Here is a 17,167-nt window from a genome sequence, read left to right as displayed (position 1 = left end):
AAAATTTGAACCCATGGTGTCCTTTAAACAGTTCTAATGAAAGTAGACAGACCAAGTTAGTACAAATATTTCTTATAAAATTATTTTACCTATTTCAATTACGTTTATGCTGCAATACCAGATTTTCTAACTAGCATTTGGTTTGCAATTTATTTCATTGTCCATTTCTTTGCTACATACTAGTTCACAAAAATCAGTGCTTTAAAAATGTGTTCTGAAGTATTTTAAATATTGTGAAAGATGCTCTTATGCAAATAGATTGAGTGTCCTTTACACATTCATATAACAAGAACCATCATCTTGTGTTAAATTTTGACAATGTTTGCCTTTAGATAGCAAAGCATGTTGTAGAGTCATGCCTTCAAAGAATGTCCTTCACTTGGGTTTTGATCATGTAATTTTAATGAAGGCCACATTTGTGAGAAGTCTTTGTCTGCTACCAAACAGCTTCCTGAATAATGGAGATAAATCTTTGCTATACGTCACTGAAAACTGATTTAGGTCATCTCTGAATTACTGCTATATTCGTTATGCCAAGCTGAGATTTTTTAAAGGTTTATTATTAAAATTATTAATATTATCAATATCTCACTTTTCAAAATTTTGCTTAAAATCTTAGTGACTACAGATGTTTTGGTAGTAGCTACCCAGAGGCAACAATGTTACTGAAGATCTGGGAAATATGTTTTGAGTTGTGGACCACTGCACAGTGCAATTTCAATTACAATTTTCCAGCTTTTGATGGTAGTGAAATGCTGACGCTTGCTTACTTTGTTTGATGTCATAAAATAGTCAAAGGTGTGTTTGGTATATGGTGTTACGTATCTGGAAAAAACAGCACCAGTATATTTAACAAATGTGTAAACCAGATATTGTCACCTCTTCAGCTACCAGATAACACTGCATTTGTCATTGTTATGCAAAGTCAGCCTAAGGGTTAGAGTGATTATTGTCAAAATGAACACATGCCTTACTACTGTTTTTGTTTGTGGTTTTAAATATGTGTCAAATATGTACTGCTGGCTGAGAAATCTTTTGGCTGTGGGAGAAGAGGCCAGCTGACTGCTCCTTTTAATAGTACCATCAGCGAACTTTTTATGTTATATTTTACATTAACATCATCACAGTGGAACTATCTAAGCATTTTTAAGAATCCCCCTCTCATAGTTTCAGTCCTAAGGTCTGCAGGGAGAGGAGGCAATTTGATTAGGGTGTGGTAGCACAGGAAACATGTCAGGAAAAGCATTTCTGTTGAATTGACACTTAAGCTAGTTTTTCAACTAATTTTCTCAGGAAAAGTCAGAAAACCCTGTCGCTACCAGGTGATATTTTGCTCCTGTAATATGTCAGTCTCAGAAATCGAGAGGAGTTTAAAAGAAGATGGACAGCAGCTGATGTGACTTTTAAATTAAAAACAGTCCTTTATTGCTAATATATTAGAGGTAGCATGGAATGAAATCATTTTCAGGTTACCATTGATCTTTGTAAGTGGTATGATAAGAGCAGCTCTATGTGCTACAGTGATACAATTGGAATACAATCTATTTTTCATCAGATAGATTTATGATTTTATTATACCACAGAGAATAAACATAATAGTATACAGCATATATATATTTTTAAAAATAAAACATTGTGTAAAAAATTATGATCCAAAAGTGTGTAAATCACTTGAATGCTCATTTATTGCCTTCCAACTGAACAGCTTTTATAAAATTGTGTGACACAACAAATCAGATATGCTTTCCAGCTCTTGAATTACTTTCTGTATTTTTGAATTGTACCAATTCTATTTGACACTATAACAAAGGGAAAAAAAAAAAAAAAAAAAAAGACATCTGTGGGAAATTGTTTTATTTCTAAGTTTTAAGGCAATAAGTGGTTCATTCATTCACTGTTATATAGCAGAGCTCTTATTACACTTGAATGAAAACTTTATTTTTACAGTAGTTTACAGAGGGAGGTGAATATGAACTCTCAAAGTCATTGTCATTGCTGCCCAGTTTTAAGTGCAGTGGTAGTGTCAGGTTATTCTAAAACATGAAGCTGTATTCATAATTTCATTAGGACTGCCGTTTGTCTCCAGTATTTCCCCTCACATTTGCTTTGACTTTCTTTGTTTCTCAACACTGAGTTGCTAGACTTTTTGTCTTCTAGTATAGACGCCTAAGAGTTCATAACAGTTAATTTATGAGTAATTCATAGAACTAAACTTTTGACTGATATTTACTACTACTAAGCAGAAAATAAGGCATAGTGTTTGAAAGCAAGGCAAGTTTGCATAGCTTAAATGTGATTGCAAACTTTGTAGGCTCTTTAGCAGTTCGTGATTTGTGTGAGTGTGCATACACGTGCATGTGAACTGTTGTCACTTCAGTGGGTGGTTGTCTGCTTTTTAGTGGCAATAAAGTGCCAACAGATGCTATGAGGCTGTAGGGAATTGTAAAGTATTCTAGGTCTTCTTCAACAGAAGAATTACTCAGGTTTCAGCAAAATTATTTACTAATAATTATATTTCTGTGATACACTGGAGACCGTGTCTTTCTAGGGCTTTTTGCAGAGGCTTGATTTGACTTCAGTCTGATAAACTTCAAGCTGACCCTCTGTCTAATTAACAGTAAATCAGTCATCTGGGATTTTGCTGAAGGTCTTTTTTCAAGGGCTCCAGTGAGGTCAAGACTAATAAGTACTTACAGCATTGCATTTTGTCCCATAACTGTTCATATAAATTATATTCAGGGCATGAGTAAGTTGTTATAATCAGGACAGGATGCTTAACCTGCAGACTTCAGGATTATTTCGAAAGTTCCTTAACCAGGGTGCTAGTATGACACTTTCCAGTTCTCTTGGATGTTGTTTACGACTTTGCTGATGTGCATAGAAATACTTCCCACCATTAACACTTCACAGCAAAGAAGCAGGAGTTTCAGACAAGCACTGCTGTCTCATTACATTTTTCCATTTCACAATTGCAGTATGCAAGGGCTTGTGTATTTTTCATTGAGATGTGCTGCAAGAGTTATCTTTCCCTCTATTTTTATTCTTTATTTTATTTTGAAGAAAATTGTGGCTTGTTCCTTTCTGGAATTTTCAGGTAGGAGCTACACTCACTCACTCAAAAGAATTGGCAAAGTCTTGGAATCTCCATCCAAAATCCCAAGTAGCGGTTGAATATTCACAAGAGTTTTACTACAGCCAACATGACAGGAAAAACATTGGTAATGGACACTTGGATTGAATATTTTTAAAAAAAAAAAAAAAAAAAAGAAAAAAAGAAAGAAAGAAAACCATGATACTTGTATATGTAATCTGCTTGCTCTACATTTATATAGTATTTAACAGAAAATTTAGCTCTTATTAAGATACCGGAACAATGTTAGTAAAATCCTTGTGACAAGTTTCTGTCTAACCACTGCCCTATTGTAATTTGTAGGAAGGAGTAATTGAACTACGACAAGGATGTAATTTTATTCCTTTTCAGCTTGTGTTGTCTCTGCGTGTGATCCCTGAGTTCGAGATAGCTGCTTCTTACTTTCTTGGTAGCTTTCTCTCTAGAAAAGGTACGAGTAAAATGCATGTGGGAATTACACTGCTAAAAGTTTCTTTCAAAGATCTCTTACTCTCAAAGTATATGGCAGGTCCTCTGACACAGATTTCCAAATGGTATGATTCACATTACATGAAATGACCTGTAAGCTAGCAGTCAAACTTTCCCAGGAATATAAATGATGATCTTAAACTAGTATACAGTTAGCGTTTCTGCCATCAGAAGACAGTAGAAACAATTATTTCATTAATGTTAAAACAACCTATCTGTTCTTAATAAAAGACATGTAAACATTCTAGCATTCTAACAGCAGATCTGGATGCATATGAGGCTTTTAAGCTTAAGTAACATGAGGTTTAAAGATTATTTCAGTTATAGCTTAGCAGTTTAAATTTAAGCAATCTCATTGTCATTTTATGTCTGTTCCATATTCTACATGAAATAAATTGAAACAGTGCTCTTTAGGAATTGAAAGGAGTTAGAAGATCATCCTTCAGCTTAGTTGTAGTCATCTTAGGCAATGGAGAATGATTCATGGAGACAGCAAACCTCATTTTGATGCTATGTTTCTCAAAATGTTTTATCAGTGTGGCAGTGCATACACTACCAGTTCCATTATAGTACTTGGTTTGTAACTGAACAGTCCCTCAGTTTGTCTGCTGATGCAGTCATATCAAAAGCGGTCTCTCCACATGGTTAGGTTATTCCTAAAAACAGTTATTAACTTAATAAATAGAAGGACATAGGAGTTCTCAAGTCAAGATTGTCTCTGTACAGTGTGAATACTTACAAATGGTACTCCAGAAAAGCACTCTTAATGTGGACACAGGTAGCACAAGACAATCTAGCTTTATTTGTAAAAATTAAAACAGCAAAACTAACAAAACAAAAGAAAAAAACACCATCAGTTGTAAGAAGGAGAATCTATTTCAGTGTGATCACATTTTCACTGGCATAATAGCATATTGGTAATTCTAGCTGCAAACATTGATGTACTCATGGAGGCTCAAGATGTTTCTCAAGTGGAACTGAAAAAACTTTCAAGAACAAAAAACTTTTCAAGAACTTTCTTGAAAAATCAGTCAATTTCATAAAAATCCATAATTTTCAGACTGCTTTGCTACAGAGTTAGGTTAAGTTTTTTTTTCATTTACTTTTATACTGTATTTAGTAGTTTTGTGGCTGTTTTGTGGGTTTTGTTTGTTTGTGTGTTTGTTTTTGTTTGTGTTTTTGTTTGTTTTAATTTTATTTTATTTTTCATTTTGTGTATGAACAGTTCCATAGGATGAAACACAAGTGGAAGCTTTCATGGAAGAAAAACTAATTGAGGCCTGTTAAATGCTAAGACACTATCTGATTTAAATCCTTGTGTCACAAACTGCTGAGAATGATGAAAATATTCTGAGAAATATTAACTTTTTTTTTTCTGGTTTGCTTTGTTTTAATTTTTCTTTGACATCTCCTAGTGACCACTGCCACACATATGCAGAAATTCTGACTGACCATGCACAGTTATTCTAATGTAGTACCAATAGGCTGAATTCCAGTGGAAGAATTAAGTACTTTCTGGTTAGTTCCAGCAAAATCTTAGCTTTGGTACCTGTTCACTTGAAACATGAATTGGATTCCTTTCCTTATCGGTAAGGTTAAATGCTTCAGAGATTATTCTAAACAAACAAACATACAAACAAATAATAATGATTATAATAATAATTAAAAAAAAAAAAAAAAAAAAAAAAACATATGGAACAAAGACCCAGTTAACAATGGTAATCAGGGGAAAAAAAAAATTATGTACAGAGCTACGTCTGATTTCCCTGTTGTCTTCCAGATCTTGTCTACCTGATTCAGATGGGGTTGCACATAGACATGGCTGTATTTTTTCCATTGACCACACATGTTTTTAAGACAACTTATGGTCCTGTTGTTGCATACAGAGTGTCTATTGATATCATCTGGACTGATGCCTCAGTTTGTTCAAAAAACTGAGCTTGTTTAGTGCAGTGAACTTACTAAAATATAATTTCATTGAACCTTTACTGAAAAAGGATTACTTGGGAAAAAAATGTATATAGGATTTTAAATAGCCATTTGTGATTGTACTTGTTTGTGATTGTAAGAATACAATTCATTACATACCTTGAGCATATTTTTGACATCAAGATCATATCTTTTGTGTAGAGCTTTTGAAACTTCAGCAAACTTGGAAAACAGACTTTTCTACACAAATACAAAATTATAAAGTTTTATATACTGTAAGGATAATTATAATTCGGAGGAAGTATTTTATTTAAAATAACTGCTTTCTAAACTCAGATGATGCACAAAAAGAGTTTTTTTTTTTTCAGAGGTAAACAAAAACCTAAATATTTTATTTAATAATTTAATTAATATAAAGGAGTAATCCTAAATAATAGTATATGTTGACAAAACTCATAAAAGTGAGAAATAGCAATATTTTTGATATCACGTTTAACTACAGTATTGTGATATATGGAGTAATAATTAGTGTCAAGAAGATGGTTGATGTTAATAAAGAAGGGGGAGATGTGGGAGTGTGGCCATGGGGGTCGACAAGCCCCATGATTGGTGTTAACATCAGACTCTTAATGATGAGGCCATCAGGAATATAAAGAGTTTAGAGGGAACACAGAAGGGCGATTCAGGAGACGCCATGCAGTCTGGGGTTGCTTGTTCTCCAGCCGTCAAAGCATGGAAGTTGCTGGGCGTTTGCTGGTTGGAACCATTAAAATTTGTTGATAATCATATTTTTAGTGTGGTTTCAAGGGTTAACGAAATGTGGGCAAAGTTGGCCTCCCGTGGGTTGGTGTCAATCATGTTTTGTTGCTTTCGGGAACCTTGTGGAGGGCAGAGCATGTGCAGAAGAAAAGGGAGGCAGTTGAAGCTGCTCCTACGGTCTGGACGGGATCCAAGAACAAAAGGTTGCTAGCAGTGATGGGGCCTTCATCCCCACAACCCCCAACGACTACCACCAAGAGAATTATGATACGAAGTGGGGATAAGTTATACATACGTATAGGCGTACTCGGGTTTCTTATGAATACGTAAAAGCAATGCTCTATATATATTTAGGAAGTTCGACAGTTGGGTGTGCATGTTGGTAGAGCATGGACTCTCCACGCACCTAGCGCTGTTTACTTGCCTTTTATAAATATTACTAAATTCAGATGGAGTTGTATCTTCATTTATAACAGTATGTTGTAAGTAAACAGTATGAAAATATTTTATTTAGTGGAAAACAGTTTTAGTACAAATAACACTTTTATCTTACTGAGATAAAAGGATTAAACAGAATTAATAGAATTGTCATGGTTGGTACCTACAGGAAGGTCCACTGAAATGTATCCTCCTAATCCCCTTATCAGTGTTGGGACAAATAGCTGGAATATCTATTCCTGCGAAGGCTGTGGCTTGTCCGTGGTTTGTGTTTTATTGACTTGCACACCAATTCAGATGTCGAAGATGAGTGTGAAAGCTGGTTCCTAATTGAAGCAGACTGGCAGAGGCTAAGAGCAGTGGTCCCTATTACAACGCCCAGTGCTGTTATCTGTTGGGTATGGCTGAATGAGGCACATCAGCATACCACAATAAAAGCTGTAGCTTGTGTTCCTGGAGTCATGGCATATTGTTTCATACTCCAAAGAACAGGTTTCTCAAGTTAAAAAGATACATACCAATCTTTCATCAAGTTTCGAATCAGCATTCATGGCTGGGCTGTCCCACCAGGAACCTGACTGTGCCACAGGCAGAGAAAGATTGTTTTATCAGTGGAAGTCCTTTGTGCTCCTGATAAGGTCCTGTGACAATGAGCCGATGCTCATTTCAGTGCACATCATTCTGAGCTCACTGATGCTCAGAAAAGTCTTGAAAAGACTTCCACTTCAATTTTATGGAGAGAGGTGTATAGACCACCCATGTATTCATAATATTTTACAGGTTGTAATATATTTTTCCATTCGTTCAACTTACTGCATTTGTTTCTTTAAGATAATGCAGCTGTAAAATGCAGTGTCTTCATGTAAGTAAAATACACTTTGACTGGTTTATCATGCCTTTTAAGCATGAAACTAATCTATCCGTAATTGTTATTAAATACAATTAAATATAGGGAAGTAAGAAGCTGTTCAAAATGACCCACATATTTTTAAGTTTTAAAGTAAGTAAACTTAAAATAAGTAACTTAGGTAAATTTTATAGTAATCTTTGTTTTGGAAACATTTAATTTATTTTTTTTCCCCTTTCAAAATGTCATAGGCACTCTGCACTTAAGTTACAGTACAGAGTAGTCCTTACATTCTTTTTACCATTGATACATTTTACTTTTGCAGCTTGTTATTTTCTATGACTATTTGAAAGAAACAAGGCACAAAATGGTATTTATCATCACTGATGTCTTCATGGCATTCTGAGAACAAAATACATTATATTTGTTGCAGGCTACTTAAAAGTAAAAGGAAAACCCAGCACATAATTTGGTGTGATCATTTGCTTTTTGTTTTCCTTTGATTTTCTAAAATGTAAATTCAAATTAACAGACTGTTGCCAAAGGTATGGATGATAGTGATTTATTTTATCATTATTGATCAGAATGAGACAACTAGAAGGAGTTTAGGGTACATTGCATAATATCTGTAAAAGAAATAAAATGCAAATCACTCAGTAAAGGAGAAAATCCAGTAGAAACAAACAAACAAAAACAAATAAATTCTTCTTCCGCGGTACTATAGGCACCATCAATTGACAAAATGTAGTCAGTGGGCAATAAGCAAAATGGCTTTTCATCATCAGTTTCACCACTTGCTACAAATTTGTATAGGTTAGTAGTGTTTGAGATTTGTTATTTCTTCATATCTAAAGCAGATTACATGTTTTATAAACATTTGTTAAATTAATCTTTCTGTACAGAGGAGTAATGCAGAAAAAAATATCCATACTGTACTCGAGGTTACTAATTTAAAGTGTTTCATTGCATGTGTTTTGGAAAAGCTGGTATTTTTGCCACTACTTGTAATACACTTTACCTTGTTACACACTTTGATATTCAGTTTCTTTTCTTTCCTCTCCTTCTACCCTCATTTTCTTCTCTTCTCTTTTCTAGTCTTCTTGTCTACTTTGCCAAACATATTAGTTTGTAAATGTTAGAGAGCAGGTAAAGAAAAACAAACATACTTCATCTATATAAAACAAAGAGTCAGTACAATAGGCTTTCTTGTTGTTTGGCTGATGTCATGAAAACAGAAACTAACATGATCAAAAGTATCAGCCACTGAAGTATCTGTAAAGAGCTAGCTGGGTGTCATCTAGATCTTTAACTCCACTAACAGAAAGAACTAAACTTTAACTTGCATCAAACCTTACATCCATTATGTAAGAACATAAACAATTTAACAAATATACTCCGGAATAAAATTAAAGGAATAGTGAGAATTGCTTTGCGTGGCCATATACCAAAATTTGGTCTTAGTGTTGGCTTTGTTACTATTAAACCTAGGTCTGCCTAGGTTTAATAAATAGTCAATACTATTTTATTAATAGAAATCAGATAAAACATTAAGCATCGCTTTTAAGATAAGTAGTTCTGAAATAGTGAAAAGGTGTTTTTGTAGGAAATTATGTGGAGGTAGACTGTTTATGGATTTTTATTTTCTGTTCTTTTCATGTAGATGCCAAATAGAAACACCAACAGAAATGAAACCTGTTTGGATAATCAGCTGTTCTTGTGATTTTTGCAACTGAAATCACAGTAATTACCATATCATATTACCATGATTTCACAAATAGGGCTGTTAAAGAGTGGATCAGCTCCTTGAAAACAAACTTTCTTTCAGGTATTCTAATAACAAAAAACAGGAAATAAAAGATCTGCTTTCTCAGCAAAAGTGACTAAAATTCTTTTCAGCTTTTTCTGTGGTGTGTCAATTGGTCTTTAAGAAGTTGTTAATATCTTATGTATTATAAAGCAACTGCTGATTGCTAAAGGAACAGAATGATACATTCACCTTTGTATATGGTAGCTAATTCGGCTTATATTATCTTCCTTAGCTAATTAAATACCAGCTCTTAAGGTGAGAAATATCTTATTCACCAACTGCTTTACTGGAAAGTACAAGATTGTGTGAGAACTTTTTAAAGTACATTATAATATAAATGCTGGAAACTCAGGCCTTATTTAGTGTGACTAATTTAATTTATTTTTTTAAAAAGTTTTTTTTTTTTTTTCTTTATAGCATGGAACAGTGTCTTAAAGACCTGCAATCAGAAGTAAATGAAATATGTACTGATGAAATACTGCAAAGCACAAATGACTGCCTTCAGTGGCTAAACAACTGCAATTTTATTTCTCTCAGACCTTCATCTACACCACATGGAGAGCTGATGGAGTTCCTCAGGACCCTGGTAAAAAATTGTTTACTACAAAGTTTAATGTTTGGGAAAGTTTATTATATGATGCTTATGGTTTGTTTGTTTGTTTGTTTGTTTTCTTTCCTGTTAGCTTTATTTCAGTCTTCACTATTGTGAATATAGTCCAGAAAACTTAACATAAAGCTTAGTCCTGATTTTATGTCTGCATCAGGGCTTTATGCTTCCTTTTGATCATGTCCTAACTAGACAAACTTGGATCTAAAAAAATTTGCTGATACTTCCACATGTTCAGCATCACCAATACTGTTTTATAAACATTTGAAGGTGAAAACATATGAAGTTACTGTCTACACACAGTCTGTTAATTTTAGTTCTTTCTCTTCACTTGTATCAGTATGAATATATCCCATCTAATACAGATTGTTGTGCTTTATGTGTTGTTTAGGCATTAACTTCATATCTACTTTTTCCTAAATCAGCATGTGGGAGCTACATCCATTTTTCTTGCAAGTTGTGTAACTGGACCCAACCAGAAGTCATGTTTCACTTTTGTGAAAAAAGATGTGATTTTTACCCCAATTTTTCCTGAAAAGTTAGTGTTAGAATAAATACGTGGAAGTGGAATTCTGGAAAATTGAATTGTCTAAATAAATGAAGGATAATACCTCAATAAATGGCAGCCTTCAACTTTGTATAGAAACTACATAAATGCTTGTTTATATAACATACATATATACGAGTATCAACACAAATAAATATAGACTTTGTCCAGTGAATTATTCTGGGTTACTTCTTAGTCATGATTTTGTCATTGGATGTGAACACCTTTAGGATAAGATATCCCATATTGGCAGAAGAAACCTGGTTACAAGAAGTGGAGATTTTTCTCATATGGAACTTCTGGCTAAAACTCAAATTTCATCAAATCTCCTTTTTAAAAATTTATTATTCTTTTTGGTGGGTTGTGGTTTTTTTTGTTTGTTTGGTCGGTTGGTTTTGTTTTTGTTTTTGATTCATAAACCTGGTTGTTGATCTTTCAGTCACACTTCAATCCACTGAATTACATGACTGATAGCCCTGCTTAATTGAAGATATGTCGAATTATGAAGTCATTTCTAGGAATACCAGGTCTTTAATGTTCATGTGGTGAGGAAGTGATTTAATCCCTTTCTTACATGGGTGATCAGTATGCGTGTTGCTGTTAATAATCATGCTGCTCAAGGATGTCAGACTGATACTTGTCAGACTTGATTTAGACAAAATGGGAGAATCCCAGAGAATACAGATTTACGAGTTGTTTGATACTTCTCTTAGTCCAGTTATATCTTACTTAACACCCTCAGAAGAGGGCATGGCAATGATGTCTTACTTACCCGTGTCTGTTGCCTGTGCTCATCCTTCTCCCGGGTCACTTTAAGCCATATACCTGAACACCAGGTGGCGGCATTTGTTTGGCAAACTCCAAAATATCCCCATCTCTGCAAAAAATTTGGATGTATCGTATGCAAAACGTGCTTTCTAGCTCTCAGCTTCCCAAGAGTCTACAGACTTCATGACAGTCTGGCTGTGGGCTGTTAAACCTTGGGAGCAGCTCTTTGGGAGGCTGCTAAACAGACAGTTTAGAAGGGTGAGAAGCCTCAAAACCTTAACACTGCACAGCTTATCGGGAGAACGAACATCTGTGGAGCTTGGGAACTGGGACAAAACTGTTTTCAGGCTCGTGGCTTCTCAGATAAGCCAGCCTATTGCCTTGATGAGACTACACATGAAATGTGCATCTGCACTAGCACCATCTGTCCATCTGTAGGAAGTTATACTCATCCTTAGCTCCATAAACACATGTGCATTAAACTGTTTTCAGTTGTATTCAGCATTAATGAGATTACTACAGCCTGACCTTTCTTAACTGTGTATTTCCATCCATTGAATTAATTACTGAGTTGACTTAATTAAAAGCTTACAAATGACAAGTTAAATATCATACAATATATCTTCAATAAAATTAACCTTCTTTCCACCTCTGGACAGTATCCCTATTTGTTACTATACCTCATTATGTATGTTTATTTTGTTAGGTATTCCACTTGTCTCTTAAGCTTCTGGAACAAATTTAAAATAAATAAATAAATAAATAATGCAATGTGGTATTCTCAAGCAGTTATAAGCTCTCATGGAAATACTGAGAGGTTCTTCATGAACCCTAAAAGACTTCAGTTATGTGAAATCTCATAATTCTGTGTACTAGTCTGTAGTTTTAAATACTTAATAGCTGAATCTGTATACGGACACATCTTCATTAAATTGCCTACCACCTAAACTAATGGCAAATCTCTTTCAAGAAAACCTTAACAATACTGGATGTAGTCTATACCAGGTAGTAGTCTAGTTGATAGAATGCAAGTCTTTTTTTGTGTACTTTTATCACTGACTTTCTGTACTCATAAGAGAACTTTTCACACTTCTCTAAAACCTTTAGACACTAATTTGGATCTCTTTCTCTTGAATAGTTTTGTCATCATCTTTTGAAGTATTTCTTAAAGATAAACTTTCAGATAGAAAAGCCTGTGTCAATACAGGCAGTGTTCAAAGACACTTGATTATACTGTGTTTTCAGACCTTCACTGTTCACTTCAGGGACTTTTTCTGAGGAATACTAAGTCTAAGATGGCATCTGCAAATTCCTTTTTTTTTACGTTTTAGTCTAAGTTGCAAAGCATTTGAAACTATTAAAATTCTTACTGGCTTTCATGAATAAAAATGTTTTGGTTTAACCTTAAAAAACAGCATATGGATTTGGTTGGAAGACATTTTGGATTCATCATGTAAAGGCATGAGTTACAATCACTGGTTTGACACCTTTTCCTGTTCTGTTTATTTCAGAATATAATCGTTGATCATACTTCATTAAAACAAAACAAAACAAAACAAACCTTTAAATTCATAAGTCTATCTGTGGGCACTTGACTTTCCAGCTACTCTAACTATGCTAGCAGCAGTTAGTGACTAGAGTCTCCGTTTACCAGCTCAACACATTGTCTTTGCATCCACAACACCTCATAGAATGCTTTAGTAGACAATAAGATGAAATCAAATCAGCCTTACATATATGCATATTAATTTCCACTATTTAAGATATTAATTGGTTCCACATATTTCTATTACATGCATGTTTTTATAGGAAGATACTTGACTGATAATTTCCTTTATTGTTCTGTCTACAACATATGTTTCCTACTAGTAAGTACAAAATTGCATAGGGAGCTCCATGAAATAAAGATGTGAAGTGGAAGAAAAATAGCTAGTTAGTCAATTTTTAAGACTTTCCTATATGGAAGGTTATTGTGCTCTCTCTTTTGTTCAGAATTACCTACTGTGGTACAAGTTTTTTATTTTTCATAATGGAATGCTCTAAAATAAAGGGCAGGTAGGTTAAATTGTTGCTTTCTCCCATAATAGTGCAACAGTTTTAGTCATTAAGAAAAAATACAAGAAGTTCTGATAATAAAAAATTGCTGTGACTGAAAAGCATGCAAAAAAGTCACACTGAAAAGTTTGTCAAAAATGTTGTCTTTTTTGTATTTCTTAAATTATCTATGGATAAAATATTGCTACAGTAGAAAGAACAAACTTTTTTTTTTTAATTTCAAAATTATTGAAGTACTACCATACTCAAATAAGATTTATTTCTCTCTTTCATAATGAGAAAAGAAATAAAACTGATTATTTCCTGTAAATAGTTTAGTTAGAACTAAATCAGTAGTTCTGAGTGTAGAAGGTTTCTGAAAGTTGCCTTACGAGCCTTGCATTATAGGTTGGAGAGACCCAAATAAAGGACATGAGAGGAAAAATCTATACTTACACGGTTTGCCACAACACTTTCTATGTTGGAAGATCTTTGAGAGAACTGATGGGAGGTGAGGGAGCAAGCAAGATGGTCTCCATATCCTGATTCACTTCAGGCTTGCAAATGTGCAAGCAATTTCTCTTTTTCTTTTTTCTTTTCTTTTTTTTTTTTTTTTGTGACTGTCATGGCAAAATCTGTAGTTCTCTCATGCAGCTGGAAGACTGAGAGTGGGTCTGTTCAATACAACTTTGATGAGCCTAGGGATGCAGGCAAAGCCAACCTGCAGCAGGAAGAATGTGGAGGGTGTGGGAAATGGGTTTATAATGGGCAAGATTTTTTCTCCAAGACAGGAAATAGATTTAGGAATCCACTGACCAAGGGGCTTCTGGGCCTGCCTTCTACTAATATATTGGACGCCACTTCTTTATCCAAGTGATTCCTCAAGCATATCAAAGAAAGCTGCAGAGTGCTGTTTACATTTATGTCATTGTGAGCCAAGTAGAAGGCATCGAGGTGTGACAAGAACCTTTTGTTTGCTGGTTGGCATCTTGGATTTGAAGGAGTTCTAAGATCAGAGATCCTGTCCATGAAATAGGGAGGCTTTTCAGATGCAGTGAAGTCTGCACATGTATCCAAGTGGCTTCATGGATATTCTGTTAACTGTCTTCCTTCTACCTCGATCTATGTAGCTGAGATGTATTTTGAGGCTCCCATACTGTTAATGTGTCAGTCTGCACCTGGATTTGACAGGATACGCAGCTTCTTACTCTTTTGCCCTATATGATCTAAGCCCATTGTTCAATTCTTAAGTTTTTATTTGTAGTTCAAGGCAGTTATGGGCAGATTATTTAATGAATAGAATAGCCTTTCTCACAGTTGCCTGCTGAACCAGAACACAGAGGGCAACAGAGTTTTATTTTATAAATCCCATCTTGGTTTTATGAGCAAAACCTCTTATTATCCTTGTAAGTGTTAATTTCATATAATTTTCTTTCCAAGATGTTTGTGTGGACCTGAACAAACAGTATCATCTGCCAAGGCTTATCTAATGAGCTATGTTTTTTCTAGGCTTTCCTTTGAATTGTGGGATAGAACTGATTGACAAAATGGATTGAGGATGTAAGAAAGATGGGAAGAAGAATGTAAATTCACTGGAGTAGGTAGACAAAGAGATGGATGGGAGCATAAATTCATTGGAAAACAGCCTTTGTTATTTCTGTTGTTTATAGAGCAATTTGTTTCATTTTCTCATTTGCTGGTAAGATAATTAGCATTGGAAATAATTGGTACTCTAGCACAAAGCTGTTAATTTTATTAACCAAAGTTAACAAAACATTTCTAAAATACTGTCTGATTTACTTTTGTTAGCAAAGCTTGCTGAAAAATGAGCAAAATCAAGAAGAAATGATACTTCACTTCCTTCTGGATCTCTCTAGTCAGTGTGGTGTCTCATTTCCCTGTACTCCAAGCGGGACGTCTTTTGAGTTTACATCTTCCATTCATGCCATTGAGGATGATTCAACTATGGACATGAAATCTCTCTGGGATGATGTGAGATTGCACCTTCGACGATTTTTAGTAAATAGACTGCAAAGTCAAGAAGAAACAAATAGTAATGCTTTGCAACAACAAATACAGTTTAAAACTCAGTGCATACAGCAACTTTTGTTTCTTTACCCTGAATCAGAAGTCTTAATGAGATACCAAAACATGCAGAATAAACTGGTTAGTGATCTTCTACAGAACTGTATTTTGTCTAGCTGTGGTGAAACAAATTTTGATAAAGTCGTTCACGGCTACCAAAGTTCAATACCCACACTGTGCACAATGATAAAAGAAGATTTCTATGTACTAAGTGGAACTATTGATCCTTCTTCATCATTGAAGTTTATTAATGAAACTTATCTGGATACCATCACTGAAGAAATAACGGTTCTTCTTGAAAGACTTTGCGAGCTGCAGTTCAAAGAAAATGCTCTGCATATAGTTAAGGCAAACAAGATATCAAAGAAGCATAGAGGAACAGTTCATGCTGTGGGTTAGTAGACTTATTTTATGTTCATTGTAGTTAGATATTATTTTAATTATATGACCTTTTTTTTTTTTTTTTTTTTTTTTTCAATACACCTGGTTATTTCCTCTGAAGAGAGAGGCCAAAGGTTATTACTTACAGGTTTATGTTTTAAATGCATTATTGCAATTGAGTTATAGACTATGTCAGAATTGTGGTAAAAAATGGTTTTAAAGTAATGGAAAATTTCTTATGTTTATGTAGAAATCCCTTTATGCTTCACTGTATAATGTTGTCATGTCTTAATCTTTTTTCTTTTTTTAATTCATCTTATTTCAACTACTGAAATATACAATGGAATAAGAACTATCTAATCCAGATTTAAAAAAAACAAAGGGTCTTCAAGTTCATCAGTCTTTTCCCTACACATTTTATTTTGATTGCTAGAAGTTTTCTGACCATGAAGTAGACAAATTCATACACTAGAGGTGATGCAAAAAGATTACTATGCAGATCTTAGTTCTCAACAAACAAACAAACAAACAAAAAACATTTAGAGTTTCTATTCTTGTGAATATGCTGTTAGTTATAGTTAATTCTACCTGGTCATTTCTTCAGTAAATTAATCTGTTATCAATGTATAACATCTACCCTTTTTTCTTTTTTTTTTTTTTTCCAATTGGCGATTCATGACAAGCCAATCTGCAAAGGGGGGAATCAGAGCTCTGCAAAAAAGTGACACAGCATGGAAACTTTCATAACATAATTGTATATAGGTAAATTAACGTAATTTATTGCCTACTAATGACAGACCAGAGCAGTGAGAACTAAAAGCAAACTAAAACACCTGCAAGGGCTGCCCACAGGCAGCAGCTCTTCAGGAACTGCTCCCACATGGCTCTGTCCCACGGGGTCCATCCATCCCCCAGGAGCAAACTGCTCCAGCACGGGTCCCCCACGGGTGGGCAGCAGCTCCCCCCAGACCCCCTGCTCCTGCGTGGGCTCCTCTCCACAGGCTGCAGCTCTGGCCTGGGGCCTGCTCCTGCGGGGGCTCTCCATGGGCCGCAGCCTCCTCCAGGCCACATCCACCTGCTCCACCGGGGGCTCCTCCACCCATGGGGGGGCTGCAGCGTGGAGATCTGCTCCATGTGGGACCCATGGGCTGCAGGGGGACAGCCTGCTCCACCAGGGGCCTCTCCCTGCACAGCCTGCAGGGGAACTGCAGCTGCCTGCCTGCAGCACCTCCTGCCCTCCTGCTGCACTCACCTGGGGGCTGCAGGGCTGGCTCTCACCCCTCTCTCCCAGCTGCTGTAGCACAGAAGATTTTTTTCCCCTTTCTTCAATCTGCTCTCTGAGGCCCAACCAGCATCTCTGACAGCCC

At 35.2% G+C, this 17,167-nt stretch overlaps 1 protein-coding gene across 6 annotated transcripts in view; it reads left to right on the top strand.

The window, feature by feature from the left end:
- The window catches only part of KIAA0825 (KIAA0825 ortholog), a 256,596-nt gene that overhangs the window by 36,032 nt on the left and 203,397 nt on the right, over positions 1-17,167 (top strand). For 5 of the 6 annotated variants that reach the window (XM_032205814.1, XM_032205813.1, XM_032205809.1 and 2 more), the window contains 2 exons: positions 9,796-9,964; positions 15,144-15,813. In XM_032205814.1, coding sequence (XP_032061705.1) covers positions 9,796-9,964; positions 15,144-15,813 — 839 coding nt within the window. The remainder of the gene's footprint in view (positions 1-9,795; positions 9,965-15,143; positions 15,814-17,167) is intronic. The other variant, XM_032205811.1, reaches the window with a different exon arrangement.

Source organism: Aythya fuligula, chromosome Z (assembly GCF_009819795.1).
Source record: "Aythya fuligula isolate bAytFul2 chromosome Z, bAytFul2.pri, whole genome shotgun sequence".
Classification (NCBI taxonomy): Eukaryota; Metazoa; Chordata; class Aves; order Anseriformes; family Anatidae; genus Aythya; species Aythya fuligula.
Note: the sequence above shows the minus strand (reverse complement) of the source record. Positions and strands in the feature narration are given on the sequence as shown.